The sequence below is a fragment of the Heliangelus exortis genome, chromosome 20 (assembly GCF_036169615.1).
Source record: "Heliangelus exortis chromosome 20, bHelExo1.hap1, whole genome shotgun sequence".
NCBI lineage: Eukaryota > Metazoa > Chordata > Aves > Apodiformes > Trochilidae > Heliangelus > Heliangelus exortis.
In genome coordinates, this window is record NC_092441.1 from 590,594 (window position 1) to 614,273 (window position 23,680).

Here is a 23,680-nt window from a genome sequence, read left to right on the forward strand (position 1 = left end):
GGGGGTGTGTGTTTCTGGGCACCCTCTGGCTGTCCTGGGTGGATGGGCGAGGGGGCTGCAGCCTGCAGCCAGCACCAGGGGGGTTGAGGGGAGTCAGGGGGGCCGCTCACAGGGTGCCCTAAGGAAGGAGCCCTGTCTGCATCCACTGCTGCCTGCTCCTCCCCGGTGCCAGGCCTGCCTGCAAGCCCTAGGGCAGGACCTCTCCCTGTCCGGCAGCACAACAACCACAGCACAAAACAACCCTGACCCTGAGCAAAACCCCGGCACAGAGGGAGGGGATCTGCCCATCCTTGGTACCTACCCAAAAATACATCATCATGTCGGCAGTGGGGTGCTAAGGAGCTCCGTGGGCTGGGCTGCTCCCCGATGGTGGGTGCTGCTGCTCCTCTTGGGTGGGCTCTCTCCCCTCGGGTGCTCGCTGCCCGGCTCCAGTGCTGACCGCCAGCGCGGCCGGTGCCCTGAGTGCTCACCTCCCTCCCCGGACCGGCGCGGTCGATCACCGCATGCTTCAGAGCCGGCTGCTGGTGTCGGACATGCTGCTGCTGGGGTGACTGGAGAGCAGGGCTGCAGCTCGGATGTGGGGGCAAGCCCTGGACACGTGGGGGGTCCAAGGGGCTTATGCACCCCAGGATAAAAAAGATTGGAAAGGGAGGGATAAAAATGAAATCCTCTCTGTCGGCAAAGGGAAGGATCAGTCTGAGAGGGGGAGCTGGACCCACTCCCCAGCTGGATTGCCTTTCCGGGGGTCCAGCAGTTGGGGGGTCTGGCAGAGGCAGCGGGTGCTGGCTGGCGGCGTGGGCTCCCGTGCTGACACTCGGAGTAGCCAATGTCCTGCCTCAGCATTTTTCAAGCTACCCTGTCAATAAGTGAACCGGCTTCTCGGGCTGTTAACCTGCAAGGTGCCAGCAGCTCTCGGCCCCCCCCGGGCGGGCACACAGTCCCTGCACAAGCCTGCTGCCCGGCAGTGTGGGACATCGCCACTCCATGAGAAGGACACCCAAACGTCCCCGCTGATGCCAGGCTGCCTCTCAACCCCCGGGACAGAGGCTGGCTGGAAACCCCACCCCTCAGGGGAGATCCATGGGACTGGCTGAGAGCCCACAGGCAAGCGAGGGGGCAGCTGGCCACAGGGCAACAAGCCAGGCTCCTGCACCTCCGGTGGAAGGCGGTCCTGGGGTGGGCTGGACCGTCCCGTGGGAAGCAAGCCCCCAGCCGGCTCCAGCACAGGAAGCAGCTTGGCAGCAGGGCAGTGTTGCTCAGCAGACACTAAATCTCCCTCCTCCCAGGGCCCCACTCGCCGGGGGACAGCGAGGGGACCGTGAGCGCTGAACCAGAGGCGAGAGCAAGGGAATAAATAAGAATAAGGGAAGGTGTAGGAGCAAGAGGGGTGGCAGATCGGTCTCTGAGGCCCAGCTGGCTCTGACATCTTCAGCCCCATAATCATATTCAAAGCAGAGCCAGGCTGAGGCCATTTCTCCTCCAGCAGAGCAATAAAAGAAAGCAACACTCTCAATAATTCAGCACCAGGAGAGGGTGATAAAGCAGAGGAGCCACAACTGCAGGCAGGCGGGGAGGGGGGCTTCCCACTCCCTCTTATATCTTGGTGATCAAAACTGTCTCCTCTCTCTTTGTGCCCTGCAAACACAGCCCAGACATGGTCTGGGTCCTGTTGGACCCTGTGCTGCTGGCTGGGACCTTGTCTTGGCCTGCACTGGCTGCACAGAGAACCTCCAAGACAGAGGGGCCCAGTACAGCAGAATAACCGCCCCATCACTACACAAGCTAAAATCAGGCATGGGGGGTGGGGTGGCACAGCATCATTCTGGAGCCAGGGCTGGGCTAGAAACACCTCCCCATCTTGGCTCCATGGCCCAGCTATTCCCAGCACCATGTTACCTCCTCCTGCTTCAGCATCCCCAGCCCCGAGTTCACACCAGCCCCTTGCCTTGAGGAGCCTTTGCAAGCAACATCTGTCACCCCACAGCCACATCCCAACTCTCCCATGCAAACCCAGCCATCCCTGCCTGCCCAGTAGGCACCAGTCTGGCAGGGGACACCCAGCACAGCCACCCAGCCATCACTTGCCCAAGCTGAGCCTCAGCCTGGGGAACACCATGAGCTGGAGTGACACCAGATCTGCAAGATCCTGGGGGCAAACATCCCCTGTGGTGGGCAACGGCCCATTCAGGGCCAGGACCTGGGGCTGGTGCCACCCTGATAAGGGCAGAATCCCCTCAACAGGCTTCCCCAGGGATTCCTCCCAGGAGGCACACAGACAGACAGACAGAGCCACGGCAGCACACATGGACAGCTCGCAGACACTGCAGCCCTCATCCCTCCTTGCCTGAGACTCAGCCCACTCATGTCACGCCTGCGCGGGGGCTCAGCAACCTGTGGGTGCCGGGGGCTGCTGGCGGAGCAGGGGGGGAACCTTCCTCTCATCCCCCCTCCCACAGTTTTGCCCTTGCTGGACCTCAGAGCCATGTCCCACCTGGCCCCATTGCCCACCCCTACATGTGCAGGTTTTCCCATGCAGGTCCATCATGCTCAGAGGAAGCCTGGGCCCTGAGAGCAGTGGTTCAGACTCTGCAGGGACCCAGGAGCCACTGCCCGAGACCCAGCACAGCCCCTCACCAACAGACCCCTCTGTACCTTGTGTTCAGCCCAGCTCCTCCCGCAGTGCTCGCGCCAGGCTCTCTAAGGAAGGACAAGAAAGAGGAGGAAGAATTAAAATCAATGATCATCATCACTAACCTGCTCACAGTCAATGTGGTTTGCTCATGAACTGGCAAAATGTTTGAATTTGAGTATCAATGTGGGCATCCTCTTCCCAGGCATGCTGGGAGACCTGCCAGCACAGGACCCTCTGCTCTGCCAGCTCACCTCCAACCTGACCCAGCTCCTGCAGACAACAGGCCCCTTCCTTGGATGCTCCAGGGCTCTGCAAGTGCAGCCTTGGCCCCATACACAGCCTGCAGCTCAGTAGGGTTGGATGGAATAATGGAATCATTGAATAATTTTGGCTGGAAAAGACCTTTAAGATCATCGAGTCCAACTGTTAACCCAGCACTGCCAAGGCCACCACTAACTCATGGCCCTCAGCACCACATAGACAGGGCTTTGAGATCCCTCCAGGGAGAGGGACTCCACCCCTGCCCTAGGCAGCCTGACAACCCTTTTGGCAGCACATGCCCAGGGATGCTCCCATGTCCCTGCCCCCCAGCAGTGCCCATTTCTGCGGTGCCCTGCGGCACACGGCTCTGCTGCTGCCATCCCAGCTCCAGGCACTTCTTGGAGAAAAGAACTGAATTTCAAAGAAAACTTCCTGAAAGATGCACTTCAACTAATTGGCTTTTGCAACAGTGCCAACCCAAATGTTCATAAATCATGTCAGACCCTCAAAAATAATGAGAACAGCTTATAGATCATGAGAGTTTTTAAAGAAGAATAAGCGAGGGCTGTTGCTTTTTGGTAACTGCTTCTTTGGGGACCTGGAGGTGTCGACTCCTGCAGCAGGCAGAACAGCTCAACTTGCAAAGGAGCCGTGATGCTGCCCCAGCCTGCAGCACCCTAAGACAAGGCATCCCTGGGTATATGGACCCTGTGCCTGGGGTCAGGGACAGACCCCAGCCACATGCCAGTGGCTGAGGGGGAGTAGGGTGGGTTCCCAGGCTCTTCTGTTAGCAAACACGGCTCCCAGCCACACAGCAGGATAATCAATTATTGTAATTCCTGCCTCGATGAATCAGATTCACGGAGGAGCACAGCTCATTAGGCTGGTGCTGACTTCCATTAGTGCTCTTATGATAAAAACCCTCCAGAAAGCTCTTGCCAGGACAGACACATATTCTCCAGGCTTGGGGTCTCCCCTTCCCAGGCCCCCATCCAGGACAGACTCATCTGTGGGATGTGGATGTCCTAAAAAAGTCGATTGGAAACTGCCCAGTCCCCAGCAGCATGGGGACATCCCCACAGGGCCACCAGCCTGGAAGAGTCTCCTGCTCCCAAGGTGTTCCTTGGCTGCATCAAGCAAGCACCCACCAGGATCCCCAGCTGGGAACAGCAGGAGACAGCAAAGCAGGAGCAGAGCATGTGCTACAGGTTGGGGTGTGCTGCGAGCCCTGGCAGCCCATTTGACCACGAATAACTGAATAATCTGGGAGGCACCATAGTGGGTAAAACCACCTTTCCCAAACACATTTTCCAAGGAAGGTGCCTTCAGCACTCCTTGCAGCAGTGTGGGGCTCCTCAGCAGCTGAGGATGCACTGTGCTCACTGAGCCTGGCACCAGCCCAGACAAAAATCGCTCTGGTGGTCCCAGGCACTGCAGAGACTGGGGTGCTCAGCCAAAACTTCCCTGTCCTGCCACATGCCCCAAAGCAGAAGATGAAAATCCCCAGCAAAGCATTGATGAGAGCAGGGTGGTAGGAGCAGCCCAGGGCTCTGGGTCAGTGTTACTGGGGTGGGTCATGCTCCCAACCCCACTTTTCTGGAGAAGCTCCAGGCTGATGGGCTCCAGATGGAGCCCCAAGCAGCCTCGCAGAGACTCAAACACAGACTGGGCAATCCCAACACAGGCCAGCTCACAAGCAAAACCCAACACAGCTAAAACCACCTGGCTCTGACACAGGGTGTCTGCAAGGGCCTCCTGGAAGTGCCACCTGTGTTACTCAGCCTGGCACCCCCATGGACCCCACATCCCAACGACCCCCAACCCTGCTCTGCAGCCACGGGGCAAATCCTGCAGGGGGCCTGGGCTGGCTGCCCTGCTCCCCCTTGCTAGGAAACTTCACATTAGTTTTTCAAAGTACGTTTTGGCCCCACCCCTTCCCTCTACCAAAAAGTCCTAAATTGATTTTGCTTTTAATTAAATTCATTAGCAAAGATTATCTGGCTGAGGAAAAATAATATCCTGCCCCTCCCCCAGCAGCCCTCTCTATTTATATCCCCTATATACATAAGCAGCAGCGAATATTTCTTTATGGGCCATTAAAGGTTTAATGTTTAATTTATAACCACGTTCTCTGGCGGGCGGGATGGCCAGGCACAATGTCAACACTTTTAATTAAATGAGAAGGATTTTTAATTTTTATTTTAACTAAGATGAAACACCCCTTTCCCAGCAGCTCCTCAGGGTGCAGGCAGGGTTGGGGCACAGGGCTGGCCCCCACAGCACAGCTCTCAGAGGGGTCTCACCACCCTCTGGCACTGCCTGAGCGGTGCCACGGTCCAGCCAGGAGATGCGTGGGCATTGCCCAGAGAAGCTGCAGCTCATGGTGGGACCATAACCAGGACGGCTTTAGGGCTGAGCAACCATTCAAGAGAGTTCTCGAGCCAGCAGTTCCAGTCCAGAAAATGTGGTCATTCTTGGGGACAGTGACAACACACCACACAGTGCTGACTACTGGCTCCAGCCACAGGACTCCAGGGGCATGGTGAGAGATGCTGAGCCACCCACAGCTCCTCCTGCCCAGGAAGAACTGACTCCAACTGTCCTGCTGGCATCACCAGCCCTGACTCCATCACCAGAACACCAGACCTATGTAACAGCTGCGAATCTATCAGCTGAAATTCTTCTGCTCATTTCCCAGTGCATTCCAGACTCATCACACTGGCATCCCTCTGACAGCCCCTTGTCCCACCCCACATCAGACATGGAGGCATGGAGCAAAGGGGGAGTGTGGCCAGGGCTGTGCCTCCCCGAGGGCTCTCGGTGCTCTCCTGGCAGCGGCAGCCTCAGCTCTTGGCATGGGGGAGCTCAGCCCTTCCTGCTCAGAGCCCAGAATGGGGCAGCCCTGAGGAGGAAGGTTCCCATTAATGGAGTGTTCTGTCTTATGGGAGAGATTAAATCTCTGTACAGAGAAGCGCGGAAGAGCTGAGTCAGCAGCTGGCTGAGGGGTGGCGGGTTCAGCCATCAGCATTTGGCTCCAGGACAACACTTGAGCTCTTCACCCTCCTGCAGGCAGTGGCCAGCCCTGAGCACCCAGCACACACCCACTCCCTGCTCTGGGACGGCTGGAGGAGCTGCAGGCAGGATGGCACCAGCCCTGAGCCGAGTGCCCCGGGACACCCTGACCTCCCTCCCTCCCTTCTCATCCTTAGCACCACAGGGATGGGTTGGCAGGAGGTGTCCCAGTGTGCCCATAGGGGTGTGCCAGGAATCCAGACCTCATCCTGGGCACAGCTCTGGGCTGGCAGCACAGGTCCCTGCACTGTGCTGGCTGCCCCTGGCAGAGCTGTGCCATGCTGGGGCTCCCACGGACACGGCCAGTGGCCAGCGTGGGCCTGCTCAGGCACCTGTGACCAGCAGAGCTGGCCACCACGGAGAGCCAGGGAACAGAGTGGTGATGGCACTGTGCCTCTCACTAAAAGCATGAGTGTCACTAAATCAATAATTCATTTACTTTAATGAGATAAGTACTTTGAAAACTAATTGCAAACCTGCTCCATTTACTCCAGCCTGTTATAGCCTTTAATGTAAATGGCAGAAACAGCACTGGATGAAGGGGAAGGGCTTTGGGTGGGAGATTGGGTGTCATCCTTCCCCCTTCTTCTAAGAAAGAGAAATGTCTGCCATAAACAAGGATGCTGGAAACTGAAGGAACTGCCGAATCACCACATGGAAGCACTGACAGCAGAGTGCAGAAAGCACCTACCCCACTGGGGCCACCACTGTCCCTCTGCACAGAGGGGTCCACCAAGAAACCACCCCCAAAGCATGAGACAATTACAGGGCAGAAAATACACCTGGTACACTGGAGCTGCTGTGACCAGCCCCTGGCAGGACCCACACTGCTCTCCTGGTGCTGCCCATCCAGGCACTGGGGTGGCACCTGGGACAGGGTGGCAGAGAGGGTAGGGCACCACAGACCCCCTGCCAGGCCACACATTGGCCACTGCACACACCGCAGGTGGCCCCGCAATGGTCCACGGCTCATTATGGAAACCAGTGCCAAATCGCTGGCACAGCATCCTCCAGAGTCAGCCAGCAGCTGCCAGCTCCTCCTGCCCATCCCTCCAGCACAGGCAGAGCCTGGCCGTGCAGGCAGGGGCACAACCGGGGAGCAGGGGGGGCAGGGGTGTCCTGCCAGACCCCGGCACTGTTCCTGGAAAGGAGCAAGCAGCACGGGGCAGTGCTGCAGGCACATTCCTGAACGGCAGCCGGGGCGGGATCTGGACGCCAAGGGCTCTCTTCTTGCTTGCTGGAGCAAATGGCAGGTCATAAAAAGGAACCGTGACCGAAGAGAAAATGTTCCAGAGTCCACAAGGACCAGTCCAGGGTAAATCCATCTGCTCAGCAATTTAGCTAGAAAATCCTTTCCAGCCATCCGTGCTGTAGGTCCTTCACCCCCAGCTCTGGGCAGAGCCCTCCCTGCTCTGGCACCCACCAGCAGCTCATGTGGTGACCCCACAGCCACCTCGCATGGGGGACACTGAGGGAGGGGGGGTCACACTGTCCCTTGCAGTGCACCCTGATCAAGCCCACACTCCAGGGACCCTCTTGCTGCGCTGATGCAACTGGTGGTGAGGGGTGACCCCAACTTTGCACCCATGGGTAGGAGAGACTTGGACAGCATCCATGCTAAGTAGCAGGGAGGGATCCAAGGCAGGTGGGAGTGGACAGAGGGACCAACAGTGTCGTCAGTTGTGAGGACTCTTCCTTAAGCTTCCAGCTTGCTCAGGAGGAAGCCACACCATCCCTACCCATATCTTGTATCCACTGCACCATTTGCAGGATGCAGGAGGGCTCCTAGTAAGCCCAAATCCCACCTGGACCTCTGCAACCAGCCCTGCAGCACCTAGCCCTTGCTCCCCTAGGAGCCCACCAAGCATTCAGCCCCCAGAGCCAAGAAGGGTTGGGATAATCCCTCCTGGCAGAGAACTTGGCACAGCTCAGCCTTTCACTGCTGCAGCAGCAGACCCAGAGATCTCCCTGCAGGCATCCCTGAGAATCCCACCCCAGCCACTCCTGTCTCACAGAAAATCAATGGCAAGCATCTCAATTAATCACACCGGGGGCAAATTGATTAGGAGCCTAAATAAGGTCAACGTGGTTGTCTGCTTATAGGGTAGGACCCCTTAATCATCATTTTATCTGCAATAGGCTGCAGAACCTGAAATCACACTGTCTTTGGGAGCACAGAGGGATTTTGCACTTATCTCCTGCAGTTTTAGGGACAGCAGAATAAGAGCCATGGCTCTGCCAGAAAGGAGCTAAATTTGGGCATGCAGCAGCCACCCAGCCACGGGGAGATGCAAGACCTGTGCAGGAGACCTGGTGGCCCACCAAGCCCAGCTGTCTCCTCTGATTCAGGGGAAGACAAAAGCAATTAAGCGTTGCTGCTCTAGGAGCAGTACATTCCCTCATGACCCCAAAACCAACAGCTCATGCTGGAGATTTGATTAGCCCTGTCATTATCTTAGATTGCATACCTGAAAATACTGTTAGTGGTCACGACGGCACTGAACCTTTGCAGAAACCCAGCCACAGGTCTCCTCTCAAGTGCCCTCAGCAGCTGGAAATTCCCCAGGCTGCTTCTCTGCCCCTGGCAGCGCCGTGCTCTGGGCTCTGCTGCTCAGGAGCTGAGGGGTCTTACAGCCTGACCCTGTCCTCCCTGCTGCAGTGTGAGCAGGGGTTTTTATGTGATTCCCTGTTCCTGAAAGGGCCCTGCTCTCCAAGCAGCACCATGGCCTGGGGTGCTGCTGGGGTGCCAGGGCTGACGACAGACAGCAGAAGACAAATGGCTCATGCTCACCACTGGTAGGAGCCCCACAGGAAGGTGCACTTCCAGGGGATCCCTGGAAGCTCCATGGGGATGCTCCAGACAAAGCCATCTGTGAGCCATGGATTGGGCTGGCAAGGGGAAAAGAACCAAGACCATTTCCCTGGTCCCCATGAGCCACTGGATGCTGCCCATGGCCCCTCCAGCCCTGGCACACCCCTCACCTTGCCCACATGGCACCGCCCCACCAACACACCCCTCCCTTTTGTTGCAAATACAGTTATAAATATTATAATTTGGTTTAATATTTAATATAGTCAGGTTAAATAAGCATTCCCAGCCCCATAAATAACCATTAACAGAGGGTTCTAATTGTGCTGTTGGGATCCTGCTTCATGACTTATTTAGAGGGCAGACATTCCCATCCCCAGCTCCCCCATACACCATAAATTAACCTGTGGCTCAACCTCTTTAGTGAGAACCTGATGGGACAAGACAAGAGGAGAAAGCTCTGTTCTGGGGGTGACCACAGCTGAGATCACTTGATAGGGAGGGATGTGCTGGCCAGAGGGATGCTGTCGGGGACAGGGGGACCAGAGCCACTGGAGGAGTCATCAGGAACGTGGAGCATCCTGCAGCAGCACCTGCCAGCGGGGTGAGACCGTGGAAGAAGAGCCAAGCACATCGGGGTGTCCTCAGCTGCAGGGAGCCTGGAGCAGAGGTGGGTGACCCATGAGCAAGGGACCTGTGCTCAGCCAGCGCTGCTTCCTGGATGCACCAGTGGAGGCACAACACACAGCAAGGGCGAGCAGAGGACGGGGGAGGCTTCTGTCCTAAATACAAACCTACCGTAAAATTGATTGGAAACAATAGCAAAAAAAGAACAAAAAAACCCAAAGCACCAAACCCCGGCGCACGGGGAATTGGCCGGGGGCGAGCGTTTTGAAAGCACAGGAGAACAGAGACATGGAGGACAACTAAAGTGCAGGAAAACCTCCGTGTAAGAGTGTTTTCCCCTTAAGGGATGCGTTGATGCATTGCTTAAAAAAAAAAAAAAAAAAAAAAAGAAAAGAAAAAGGCTTGTTGTTTTTTGCACTCTGTAGCTTCATTTCATCTTGAAATGAAAAACTACAAAAGTAAGTGGAAAGAGCCCTTTCAGCCAAGCCTGATGGGCTGATGTGGGGATGCAAGTGCCCTCTGCTCCATGCCAGGGCAGGGACCTGCCCATGCAGGGAAGGAGGATGTCAGGGGAGCAGCTCTGTGTGTCCAGCTCTGAATGGACACCCTGCCGTGACCTGAGAATAGCAGGGAGACCAGCCCATGCTAAACCCAAATGTTTACTTGCGCCCCAGAGGCCTCAGGCTGCTCCTGCTCACCTGCCTGGGGCTGCTTACTGGTGTGGTCAAGGATGGCCACATTCAGGGGATTGTACCCAAAGGGCAGTCTGTGCCCTCCAGCTGCACCAGGGTGGAAACACCAGGGACAGTTCTGCCATCCCCTCAAATGCCTCCCACAGCCCCCGGGATGGATGCTGAGCAGGTCAGCATCGATCCCTCCAGCTGGGATCGGGTTGCCATGGAAGGAGTGGGCTGGGTCCGGGACAGAGCTGGGAGGATGCCCAGGGTTTCTATTTCATCCCCACATCAGTTTCTGCTGCTCAAGTTGGTGCGTTAATCAAAGAGAAGTGGCCAAGTATTAATGGTAACGAGGCAGCAGCTCTCACAGGGTGGGGGCATCACCTGCAGCACCAGAGCCAAGGGAGAGCCTTCTGACAGCCTCTCCGGAGGAGTTTTTGGAGCCCCTGGCACATTTGCTCCAGACCCTGCTCAGCCAGGGACCCTCCCCAGCACACCTGTGTGCACAGGGTGGCCCCAGCCAGCGCCAGCCCCCACCCAGGGCTGCAGCTCTATGGAAAATGGTGTATTTTATCTTTATGTGTCAGGATTTATATAAAAAGGGGATAGTTCAGCTCTAAATGTAATGAGTTGGAAGAACAGCCCTCCAGTGGCTTCCTCCAGCTAGCATGGCATCAATAACATCGATTGCTAAAAATAAGTAATAGCCCTGGCCTGGGGAGCTCCTCCTCACCCAGGGGTTTAGAGCCACCCCTGCACCCAGTGGACTTGGGTCTGGTTGGGACCCCCAGCAGGGTGAGGATGGGCTCAGCCCCCAGCACTGGAGGGACAGGATGAGCAGAGGGGATAGCAGGGCACAAGCCCTGGGCTCAGGGCAGGACAGAAGACCCAGGTGAGGAGTTGGAGGAGAAGCTACCAGGAGAGGACTGGGGACGATGGGGAGAGAGGCAGAAACTTCCAGTGCCTCTGATCCCTCTCTTTTCTACCACTGCACATTTCCAGAGGGGCACAGGGACACATGCACCTGTCTCCTCTTGGGGAGAGGAGGTAAGAGCAGCCCATCCACTGGGATACTCCAGGATCACATGGGCAGATAACCCTATCACAGCACGGCCCTGTCCTCCTCCCATCCTGCTGAGCTTCCCAGAAAGGGGACAAAAACCAGAGAGGGAAGGAAACACTAAAACACCTGCCTGCATTTAGGGACAGAGAGTTATTTAGTCTAAGAGTCTAACTTAATAGAGAAGAAATAAAGTATTTTAAAATTAACAGTAAAAATGTCAGCCCTGATCATGAGGATATGAAACTATACAGTTATTTGAGTGCCTTCTGCAAAGTCACCCCTTCTGCACATGCCTGGAGTCAGAGTGTGAACACGGCTGGGGCACCAAAAACCACTGCTCCCACCAAAGGGCAGTACCAGCTCATCCCTCCAGCTACTGCCAGCCTGGCACAAGTCTCCCCATTCCTGGGTCCTCCCCAGGCACGTGTCCCTTTTGGCTGGGCAAGCAGTGGGCACCAGGCACAAACCCAGGTGGTCCCTGGTGGTTGAGCAGCAGCACCCAGCATCTTCTGTGCTGAAAAAGCCCTTAAACCCCTCCAGAAGTGGAGGAACACACACTGTTCCTGTAAAAGTCATTTTAAACCCCCAAAGACTCCTGTCCTGCTATTGGCAGGGACTCTGCCAGGAACTGCCATTGAAAACAAATTAGTCCATGGAGCATGGGCCTCTGCAAGCGAGGTCACTGCGGCGAGCAGGCGGGCTCAGCTGCCGTGGCAAGCACCATGGTGAGACCAGGGCTCCTGCCACCCCCTCCCCCAGCCAAACCATCTCCTGAAGCCTCCCAGGAGCTGTGCATGTCCACATGCATGGGATGGGATGGGATGGGATGGGATGGGATGGGATGGGATGGGATGGGATGGGATGGGATGGCAGCAGGGGGAGGGCTCAGGTGTGGACGGGGCAGGGCAAGAGCAGAGTTATTTGTAAATAATCTTTAATGAGGTGCCCAGTAATGGATGGCTCAATGTTATTCCAGGCAGGGACAACGGCAATCTCCATCCTTCCACTTTTCAATTACGTCTTCGGGGAGGAAAGCAGAAACTGGCTAGGGTGAATTAGAGAGACTTTTGTCGTGTTTAATATCAATTCATTTCCCAGACTGCTGACGCAGCAGGATTTCACAGCTCAGAATTTATGGTGCTTTTGAGAGACATGCGCAAAAAAAACGGGGGGGAAAAATACCCTGCCATCAGCACAAAAACATAAACTACCCTGGGAAGGAGATGGAGGTCCAGGGGGAGCCCTTGGGGAACCCCTGAGGGAGCAGAGCTTAGCACAGCAGGGTCCACAACCACAGTTCCTCACTTTTGGGAAGAACACACCAGGCCAGGGTGTCCATGTCCCATTGCCTCCAGCCCCTGCCTGCAGCCCTCCTGGCTCTCATGCAGAGGTGCTGGCAATAACAGAGTTGTTATTATACAGTGTTATTCAGCCCCAAGGGGGTTTTATGCAAAATGACACACAATATAAATGACTGTTGTAAACAGAGAGTTTAATAAAGGGCTGTGTGCGAATTTACAGCCTCCCCAAGGATAATTAAAATTATTTATCTACTTACCTCGCTAGCCGACAGAGCAGTCTATTAATTATTATCTATTATACAGGGCCTGCTTTGCATGCTGCCAATGCATTGCCCACCACCTCCACCCTGCAGTGCAGCACCAGGCAGCACCAGGGCCATGTCCCTAGATGCTGCTGGACCCCTCTGGGAGCATGGGGTGTTCGTGGCATTTCCAGGCAAGCCGGGGACACCTCGCCTGGCTCCTTAGAGCCATAGCTCAGCACAGCCCAGCCACAGAGCCCCAGATGTGGTGTGAGATGATGCTCCCCGAGACCGACACCATGCAGCACAATGGCAGGGGTGGAGGTAGATGCCACCAGCATCCCCCAAGCCACGCAGACCCTCGGGCAGTCTCTGCTGCCCTGTTCCCTGCCTTCGAGAGCACGGAAGGGACAGCGGGTACTGCATGGACTGCCCGAGCACCGGTGTCGCGGACAGGTTGGGAGAGGAGAAGGTCTGTCCCTAACCCCTGCCCACCCCGCAGCCTGGCGCAGCGCTACCTGCTCCTCTCTATTTATTAGCGTGACAGAGCAATCATCGGCGCGGAGGCCCTGGGATCCCCCGGCTCCTCTCTGCACATAAAGAGACCTCAGGGGGCTCCGCTGTGCGGATACTTAACATTGTTTTATTAGCTTAATAAACCCAGCCGATGCTGCCAGAATCTCCGAGCCGGTCACAAGCCCTCCTCGCTGCAGGAGCCGGCAGAGCCACGGCAGCAAAGCTGCCAGAACGGCCCCCAGAGCCCGTCACCGGAGCTGCCCTCGGCGGGCACAGCCCCGACAGCTCCGGGGACCTGCAACTGCTTGTCAGGAGCAGAGGATCCAGCTGCTTGTGGCCACCGCGGGCACAGCGAGCTGTCAGCTCCCGCCAGCCGTGACATTAATCACCGCCGCAATTGCTCTCCCTGCCCAGCTCCCGGCGCTGCCCTCGGCACCCCAACCCTGGTGTGTGCATTGTAGCACCCGCTGCTGCTGCCAGCATCGGTGCTGCTGGGATCCCCTGAAAATCACAAGGATGGGACCCTTCCCCTCGGCTGACCCAGCTCCAGAGGGTCTGAACCCCGGCACAAAGGTCCCGGCGTCAGGACAGCCACGGGGATTGGTGGTAGCAGGAGCAGACACAATGTCCTCCAGCAGCAGCCCCGTCATTAGGAGCTCCAAACGCTTAGCAGGCTGCCAGGTTGTTTTAATCTGCCGGGAGGGGCTAGCAGGAAGGGGCTTTGCTCCATCAGCCCTGCGGGTCCCGGCTCACGGCGGTGCCTGCTTTGCTCTGATCCACGACACTTACACTTCCAGCCTCACAATCTAATAAAAGCCGCGTGATCAAATTCCAGATCATTACTCCAGGAAAGGGACACACCTCCCCTCGGCCGGCAGCTGAAGCTTCAAACCAATTAAAATTAAAGCCATCCCGGTGCTGCCACGCGCGGGCCCCGGTTTGCAATAAGCAAGATGCAAAAATGTTAATGGAAACGCTTAAAGGCCATGCCGGGGGATTCCTGTAAATAAGGGCACTCGGCGAGGCGGGGGCAGCCTCTCAAGCTCAGGAGCAAGGCAGCAGCAAGACGAGGCGGCTCTGAATCAGTCTAGGACAGACTTCTCGGGGGAAAGCTCCTCCTGAAGCCCTTGGCGAGCATCCCTGCCCAAACGACAGGCACGGAGGAGGGCGAGGGAGAGAAAGGAGAGGCTTGCAGGGTCCTTGGTTCTCCTGCCCACTCCTAGAACTGGCGGGGGGAGGGGAACAGAGCTCCCCGTGGGAGGAGGCTCGGTGACCATCACCACGCAAGGGACGTGGTCCCTCGGTGCCAGCACAGGGAATGCCAGCCGGGCTCCAAGCGAGCACGCCACGGTCCGCCAGCCACCCGCACCCCCCGGCACTCGCAGACACACACGTTTCAGATGTTAAATACCAGATAAAATCACCGTAACCAAGCCGGCATCGACCCCGGTGGGATAGTCGATACAGACATTTAGCACCACGGCTGGGCACCGCCGGCTTCCCGCGCCGCGTCCGTCAGCATCGATGCAGGGCTGCGGGGAGGGGGCAGAGCCCGGGCAGTATCGACAGGCAGGGCTGGAGCCAGCCTCGAGCTCCAGGGCAGCATCTGGGGGTTGCTCAGCCCCGAGCAAGCTGCTCGGACCAGGCAGCACCAACCAGAGAGGAAAGGATGTCCCCAGAGACACCTCTCTGCCCTGCCCAGGCTCCTGCCCCTTACAGGGGTGCAGCAACATTTGGGAAGCCCCTTCCCTCACCAGTGGTCACACACTTGCCAAACGGTGCCCAAGAGCAGCCCTAGCCCCGCCGCTTTCCCCTCCCGCAGCCGCTGGCAGTCCCATATTTATTGTTCCTCCCCTCCTAAATCACGGCTGCCGGCGGGGCTGCTCGCACTCCATTACGGAGAGAGCTCGCACCGCGCCGCAGTTCCGTTTAGCTTGCAGAAAAAGCAGCCTCAGAGGAGAAACCCACCCCGGCGCTGGGCTGGGGATGATGGACGATTACGGACCATCTGCACTTTCAGGAGGGGATGGATTTATGAGCGGCACAGACAGCTCGAAGAGTGTCCATTACTATAACTCACCGACCTCTTCAGAGATACTGCCATCAGGGCCCTGATGCTGTGGCGGCACAGCCCGGGTTAAGCACTGGCAGGAAGGAAAATCAATTCTGTTTTTTTTTTAATCCAACCCTGGCAGGGAAGGGCAGCCCGGGACCTCCAGGCGGGGGGCTCTGCTCGTCCTGTGGTCTGTGGGAAGTGGGAAATACTCCAGGAGCTGAGGCACGGGTACAAAGCAATACCTGGAGCAGCTACCTTGTCTCGAGGGGTCTCAATTGTGAACCATGTGGCTCTCACTCTCCTGGGTCTGTGTCTCCCCACCCCATGACTTATCTATCAGGGGGTCCTGCCATGGTTGAGGGGGTGCAGAAGCCACGCTTTCCCCATGCCCCCTTAGCAGCCAAGGACTCCCCAGTCAATGTACTCTGTGCAGCAGCCAAAACCATTATTTTTTTTTTTTACGTGACAGAAGTTGAAAACAAGGCAAATCATTATTTAGGAGAACACAAGCAAGAAATACTCAGAAGCCAAGCCCATTGCCCCTTCCCAGGACTCCCAGCACTGGGGTCCCACAGAGGGAGGGATGGAGGATGCTCCATGTGCATCCCAGGAGTGAGCAGGATGGAAGGAGGGAGCAGATGGGATCTCAGAGCAAGGGAGGAGAGGAGGAGATACACACACGTTGAATAACAATGGTGAATTCCCCTGAGCTCTGGTGTTTTTAATGGTGGATTAGACTGTCAGGCAGCAATTAAATGGTGTAATAAAAAGCTAAGTGCTTGTATTTCAAGGTTCCTGCCTCCTGCTCGGCAGGGATGTGTGGGGCAGGGGCTGCTGCCACCTCCCCCAGGGTCCAACCTTGGGAACCAAAGGAAGAGCAGACAAACTTTTCAAGCAGTGGCTATAGCTGCCCCCTGACTCCACAGCCCCTTGGGTGGGCCTGATCCAGCCCATCCCTTCAGGAGGCAGAGGGACAATGGCAGAGCACCCAAGCACACCTCCCACCCCAGGGCAGCCACCTCTAACCCCAACCTGCTGATGCTCACTGCTCCAAGGACCACTGATACCATTTCCTTTCTCCTCCTCCTGCCCCCAGGGTCACACCCACTGTGGAAGAAGCATTTTCCCAGGTCTGGGGGTTGCAGGCAACTCCCCCAGCTGCCCTAAGCCCTCAGTATCCCCTGGGGAAGGGAAAGCACTGTGACACTGCCCTCACTGGGTTGTGGAGAATTTCCGAGATTGTGGGGAGATGGAACAACAACTCTGTGACGGCATTAATACCCACCACAACACCTCCTCCAACACCCCCTCCTGATCCAGCGGGGAGCTCTGTTTATTAAACACCCGCTCTGTTTGTGCTGTGTTTCTGCAGCCTCATGCAGCCCATGCTGCTTTAAGGGTGGGAACGTAGGGTGACCACCCAAGCCTGTGCCCCACAGACCCCACTACTCTCTGTCCCTGTGCCAGGAGAGGGATGGAGCAGCCCAAGGCCACCAAGAGCTGGGATCCCCAGGGGGAAGGCACTGCAGCCCCAACTGGGCTCTGATACAGAGAAAGAATTTTAACCCTCAAAGCTCTGCTGCCCTGACTCACGGATGGAGCGATCCACCACACACAGAGATGACGACTGTCAACAGAGGCATCACATCACAGCCTGACCCTGCCTGACTGGGCACTGCTGTGACCCTGAGTGCACCCAGCAGCCATGAAAGGTTGCAAAAAGCAGGGAAGAGGCTGCAGAAAGGAAGGTGTCCTAAACATCACTCCAAAATATGGAACTTCATCTTTGAAGACCCTCTTTACAATCACAGCCTTTGTAATTTGCTACTTCTTTGTCAAACCAATATATCTGAGATATTTCATGTTGAGAAAAGCAGTAGCAGAGATTTCTCCACAGCTACACTCACCTCAGCCCCAAGTCCCAGCATTCTGACACAGTCCCATGGGAACTGCAAAACCCAGAGCTTCTTGAGACAGAGGGACTACAGGAAACCCCACAGGGAAGATCCCAAAAAAACATGGGCATTTCACTTCCAGAAGTACTCCAGGGACAGACCACAGCAGCCAGGATCTTGCTTTGAAGGCATTCCACGCAGGGCTGGGGCATCCCTGAAGCTCCTTCCCTCAGCTCCATCCCAGACACACTCAGCCCTGATCATGCTGTAGGACCATGAGTGAGACTGGCTCAGCCCATCCCCTCTCTCCCAGGGAGGCAGAAGCATCCTGGGGGATGGTTTCCCCTTCCCACCCTGCCACTCAGCTCCCCAGCCCGTCATGCAGGATGAGATGTAATGAAAACCATGTGCTTTTCTAACCTCATTGTGCATTGCGTGTTTAGGGCCCTTGCTTTATCAGTTTTTATCCCGTGTAATATTCATCACACTGGTTTATTTATGGGCCCCCTCTTCGGGAAGGTATTTTTCAGGCCTGGTGAATAAAACATAAGCCTTCGCAGCTTGTCAGAGTGAATGCGGCTCCTCTGATGTCAGCCTGACTAACGGCCTTTAGTTTTCTCCAACGACTGCACTTTGAGAGAAATTTATTTGTATTTGGGTTTGCATTGGTCGGGGAGATGTGAATTCTTTTCCCTTCAGAATAAATGAAGCTTCAGTGCTACAGCACAGGGCGGGAGCAGGATGGGGGGGTGCAGACCCTTGGTCTTGAGGGACAGCATGGGAACAAGACCCCAGCCTATAGGGCCCCTCTGCATGCAGAACCCCCCTCCTTTGGGGACCCCCTCCCCTGTAAGCCCCTGGGTGCTCCCCAGGTCATCAGCACCAAAATGCTGGCACCTGTCAGGGAGAGCCCAACATCCCTGGTACTGCTGGAGCCCAAGCGGGACAGACAGCAGAAAGGCTCCTGCCACAGCCACACTCTCAGGAACACTTGTTTGGTGTCAGAAAAGGTGATTTTGCTGCTGGCAGCTGCCCTGCCCCAGGCACCAGGCAGGCACTGGTGAGCAGAGCAGCCCAACCCCTCCCAGCTGGTGTGATTTCCCCTCACTTGGGCCATGCCTCCAGGTCACAACTGACCTGGAGTGTGCTGGCAGTGGGGTTTGTTCCCTCTTCCATGTGCCTGGGGACAGTGAATCCCACCATGTGCATGCAGTGATGGTGGCATTTCACACCTGGGCTGCAGATAATGAGCTGAAATGTGCTTGAGAAGCTGTCACCCTCCTTTGCAGTAGAGATCATGGCAAACAGTTATAGCAAACACCAGCAACAGTCTACAAGCAGGTTACAGCCTCTGTCACCCATCAAGCATCCTCCTGCAGCAGGACCCCTGCCCACATCACATCTGAGCCTCTCCCTGTTCTCTGCATCCACACCTGTAGGGAGAAATATGCCCAAAGCATCCTGCCAAGGCTGTCTCCCTGTACGGAGGCCACCAGTGTTCCTCCAAAGCCAAGGTGCCTTTACTCCCTCCCATTCACAGTGCCACATCCCCACAGACACCTGTCCCCTTGCTGGGACACAGCACGGACACACAGTGGTCACCTCTGCACCATGGGGCAGACTCATCCCTTTGCCAGTTGAGGAGCTCCTGGCTGTGACCCAAAACTCCTATTTAACAAATCAAACTATAAAACCCAACAGAAGCAGCCAGGAGATTTCCCTCCATCAGCTGCTAATTTATAGGGTTACTGGTGTCAGCAGTTTGAAAGAAGCAAAATTCTATCAAAGAGCCACTAAAACCCGGCGCTATGAGCTTTAAAACAATCACAAATGTTCATCTGAAAAGACTGCTTGGGATATAATTCCTTGATCTTTAATTATTAATATTCCAGGCAAACTAGTTAAATTCCACTGAAGAGAAGGAGAAGCAATCAGAGTTAAAAATTAGCTGAAGGAATATCATAAATCATTCTGGGGAGTATTTTGCAGAAGTCCCACTGGAGCTGCTTGCGCCGAAAAGGAAGAGGGGGTTTGCCGTGCTCCGGGAAACTGGGAAGGGAGGAGAGGGAACCAGCTCCACATGATGCCCCTGAGACACAGCAAGGCTGTGGAGCCTTTCCCAGAGCAATCCCAGCTCCATGGACAGACAGGGAGTGTGCAGAGTGTGCACAGATCCATCCATCACCCACAGCTCCGACCTCAACAGCAGCTGCGGGCAGCAGCTCTCCTGCTCCAGCACACCCCAGTCAGTCCAGTGCACCTCCCCAGGGTGATGGCTGCCCCAGTGCCACATCAGTTCCTCTTAAAACCAGTGCTTCCCTAGCTCATGATATCTGGGGACACCTCATTGGCCTTCCAGACCCCACCTGTCCCCTTCAGCACCCAATAACCCAGACTGGGGGATCCTGGGGCTCACCAAAGCCCGTGCTCAGTGTCCAACTGCAGCTCTTGGGTGATGCCCAAACCCCCTGAGGGGTCAGGTCAGCCCCAGCCCTGCCACCACCCCACCCTATCTGCACCCTGTGCAGATTCAGGGTTCAAATCCATGCTTTTTTACTTTTTTTTTAATCTTCTGATTTACTTCCAAATATTCATCCAGAAATCCCCACAAAGCCCCTGGGCACAGCTTGGAGGAGAGGGGACAGCCAGCCCTGATGAACCAACCTCCCACATCTTGCTGGGTTCACAGAGCAACACACTGGGGACTCCCACTTCCCCAGCACACACCAACACTTTTCTTCCCCATTCTTTGCAGTTTTGTTTTACTTATCTTGCAGAAAGCAAGAGAAGCCAAGGCTTCTTGCTGCTTCATCTTGATTCAGTCAGTTTTATATCTCACAAATGCATATGCAGATTGCTCCGCTTCTTTATTTGTTCATTAAGACTTCAATAAAAATGTTATAAAAATGCCTTTTTTTTTTTTTTTGCTGTTAATTGCAATTTCTGGTTTAATATGCAAGTTGTGCTGGCTCTCCTCAGGGACTCCCTAGGCCTCTCTGTAAATACCGCAGCCACCCCAGCCTCAGGCAGGGATCCTGCTGGGGGTTTACACGGCGATGGGAGCCCAGCCGGGACCAGCCACAGCACCTCCTGCACACCCTGCACCAGTGCAGGGCATTTGGCAAAGAGCTGCCCTTGGGATGTATGCCTCCCCCCAGGAGGGGGCTTGGAAAGACCCCCAGACCCTCTGCTGAAGCCTGGGAAGCTGGCAGGGATGAGGGCACCCGCTCACCCCCAGTTGCTAGGAGGTTTTGTGGATGGTGGTGCTGCCATTCAGCGATTCCCCAGCACTGCAGAAGCCCCCACGATCACTTGCCTGGGTCTTTCAGCAACATGAGGCATTTCACTCTGATGTTTCCCATATTCAGTGTCTGCCTCAGGCTGAAATTTTGAGGGGAGTTTTAGCAAGAACAGTTCAAGAACAAGGCTGTGGGAAAAACGCTGTTTTGACACATATAAACAAAACAAAAAATCCCAAATGTTTTACAGCCCTGATGCTCAGAAACCACCACACCTTCCTGTGGGCTGGCAAGCAGCCTGGAGCAGGGCAGGAGGAGGTGGGTGCCCCTGTTCCTGCTTCCCCAGTTCCCACACTGCACAAATGGCATCTCCTGCACATCCCCCCCCACCAAGCACTGGGGAAGGGGCCAGTACAAGGGCTGGGACACTGCTTGTGCTTCACTAACACAGGTGCCTCCCGACAGCAACCCACGAGGATCAAATGAAGTAAGAAGGGGCATGGCCATCAAACAGGAAAATGAAGCTGTTAGAGACTCAGACTCACTAAGTGGCTGTGATAACACTTAATTTTAATGACACATTTAATTCATACTTAATTCCAGGGGAGCTCCAACAGAAGCCCCTATGGCATCCAGATGAAGAGCAGACAAATGGGTTGTACCTGGTGCCGAGACAACCCCTGCCCAGCACACAGGAGGGATGTGTTAACAGAAAATATACCCTGTGATGTGCATCTCCTGCTTATTTGATAACTCATCCTCAAGGAACAGAGTCAAAGGACAAAGAGCCTTCAGTGGGGTTTGCAGGTCCCCACAGGATCTACACTTGCAAGTTCTACCTGTTCTTGTGCCTGCAAAATCCACAGGTGGGAGGGGGAGCAGAGAAGCCAGGGGGCCACAAAGGGACCCGGTGCTGGAACAGCAGCAGCATTACAGCAGCGGGGTGGGTGCTCACTTGCAAAAGAAGTTTCTAGCTGCCAGTTACTGAATTCTTCAACTTCTGGAGTGAAAACAGCTCCTGCCAACGCTGCTGCAGCAGCAAAACGCAGCAAAACGAACCCAGGAATTAGCTTGGCATAACTACCTCTAACAGCCTACCAGTCAGCAGTAAAATCAACTTTCTGGTTGCTAATTCCAGATGATTGAACTGCATAAAGCTTAAGATTTCTTTATGCCATCATTTTTCACTTAAAAAAATAAAAATAAAAAAAAATGCTGGACTCTCATGGCAAATGCCTGTTTTGGAAGCAAGCTCTTCCTGTGTATCATATTGTTCTGCTACCGCATCACAATCTATCAAAGTTGGTGTCCCCAGAGCAAAAGAAATCAAAACATCATGAATAAAGTGCAACTTTAAAACTCCAGTAGTCTGACAGTGTCAGACGAAGCCTCCTAACGTGCGGCGTTGTATTGATGCTTTCCCCTAATAAAGTCAATGCTGGCCTAGCTCCGCTGCCTACAGTGCATTTGCTCAATTAGAGGAGAACAAATAAGGCAACAAGCCAAGATGGAAGTGGTAAACACTGCACTGAGCTCGTCGGGGCTGCTGCACCCAAACCACAGGAAGCTGTGGGTCCCCACTGCCAGCCCCAGGCTAGGGCTGGGCACACTGCTGCCTCTCCCCTCGATCCTCCTACCCCAATGCTGCTGGCCTGCAGAGAAAAGCACCCACCCCAGTGAGCACAGCACCCACCACAGGACCCCGTGGCTCAGGGCAACGATGGTGTGGGTCGTTATCCAGACATGGCATCAGCTCTGGGGCTGCTTCAGGACCTCCCTGAATAGGAGCCATCATTCACGGGGATGTAACCCCCTGTGAAGACAGCACAGGTCTGCACTGCTGTCCCTCCATTGCTGCAGGAACACCCACATCCCTTTGCATCCCTCTACAGCTGCTTTTAAGCAGGGTCCCTGCAGTGCTTGGCTCCCCTGGGCTGCCAGAGCCCACCCGTGCTCCTGGTACCCTCCAGGTCTCCTTAGCTCCTCCATCTAACAATAAGATCAGAGCAGCTGAAACCCCCTGTGGCAGAGCTCCCGGCCCCACTGCTGGTGAGACCAGGCAGAGGTGCAGGCAGGGCATGCGGGCAGCACAGGACACCACGGGCTTTGCCAACACCGAGACCTCAGCGAGGGCAGCATGGAGCATGGAGCCATGTCCCAGCCCCACAGTAGCAGAAGGGCCCAGACAGAGCACAGCCCTGGCGAGGTGCAGATCCCACTCTGCAGCATGCAGACCTCCCACCATTGGTCCTAAAGCTCTTTCTCACTGCGAGGGCCTCTCTCTCTGCCTGCCCAAGGGGGCACAAGAGCATTTCTTTTTCTTTCTTTCTTTTTTTTTTTTTTTTTCCCCCACATTTCAAATCTCTGTCACATCCCACTGAGCTCCTTCTCTCACTGCCAGCTCTAAATCCACAACCCCGACTGTGGGATTTCCACCCAGCCCCCGCCAGCGCAGCAGGGAGGGATTACAGCACCTCAGCTCAGAGGCACCGATAATCCTCTGCCTTATCAGTGCACGGAGCAGCCGGCGAGGAGGATGCCTGGAGCTTGCGGGGATCCTGACACCAGCGCCAGCATCCCAGCAGTGGGAGCGAGCTCCCGCCTGGACAGAGGGGGCCGATCCTGCGGCAAACTGCTCCGGCCGCTGCACCAAAGCTGCTCCAGCTGCTGCACCAAGCCCAGCCACCAGCAAAGATCCTTTTCACAACACACCAGCCCTGTATGGGCTTTATCCCCAAGAGATCCGGACTGGAGGGGCAAGGGGACAGCCCCGGGACAAGGGGACTGAGCAAGCGCAGAGCTGCCTTCTGCACTGGTGCAATTAGTTAAATCAGTTAAAGCTCAACTCAAAGTCAGTGCTAAACACGCAGTGTTTGCTACAACAGAGCTCCCTCGCCTCTGCACTCCTGTCATGCCTGCCAGGCGCTCACACTCTCCTTCCTCCTCCTCCTTCTCCCCAGGACAATTCACCCCCCGCTGCCCAGCAAAGCCCCCCACCCAGCCTGCCCCATCACTGGGAGCACACAGGGCACTGGTACAGAGGAAGGATTTAATTGCATGTCAAAATTAAATCTCTTTTGATGAAGAACAATTCAACTACGGCTTTGCCTAATCAAATTAACAAAGTCTTTTTTGATTTTCAATTATCTTCTTCACTGGAACACTTTATCCCATGCTCCTGCGATATCGTTGACAAGCTCCGACTAACAATTGAGGTGCTTTGCTGTGTTTCAGCAAGGCAGAGTGTCCACGGAAGCCCCCCCCTCCACTGAGCTGGGAAAAAACTGGAG

The 23,680-nt window shown here is 55.6% G+C and overlaps 1 protein-coding gene across 18 annotated transcripts in view; it reads right to left on the reverse strand.

Moving 5' to 3' along the window:
• The window catches only part of RBFOX3 (RNA binding fox-1 homolog 3), a 137,173-nt gene that overhangs the window by 26,667 nt on the left and 86,826 nt on the right, over positions 1-23,680 (reverse strand). For 11 of the 18 annotated variants that reach the window (XM_071764613.1, XM_071764612.1, XM_071764623.1 and 8 more), the window contains exon 3: positions 2,653-2,697. The exons of 3 other annotated variants lie outside the window; for them this stretch is intronic. Coding sequence is in view for 1 of the 15 variants with exons in the window: in XM_071764616.1 (XP_071620717.1) it covers positions 302-319 (18 nt within the window). In the remaining 14 variants the exon portion in view is untranslated. 4 more of the 18 variants (XM_071764622.1, XM_071764611.1, XM_071764615.1 and 1 more) reach the window with 4 other exon arrangements.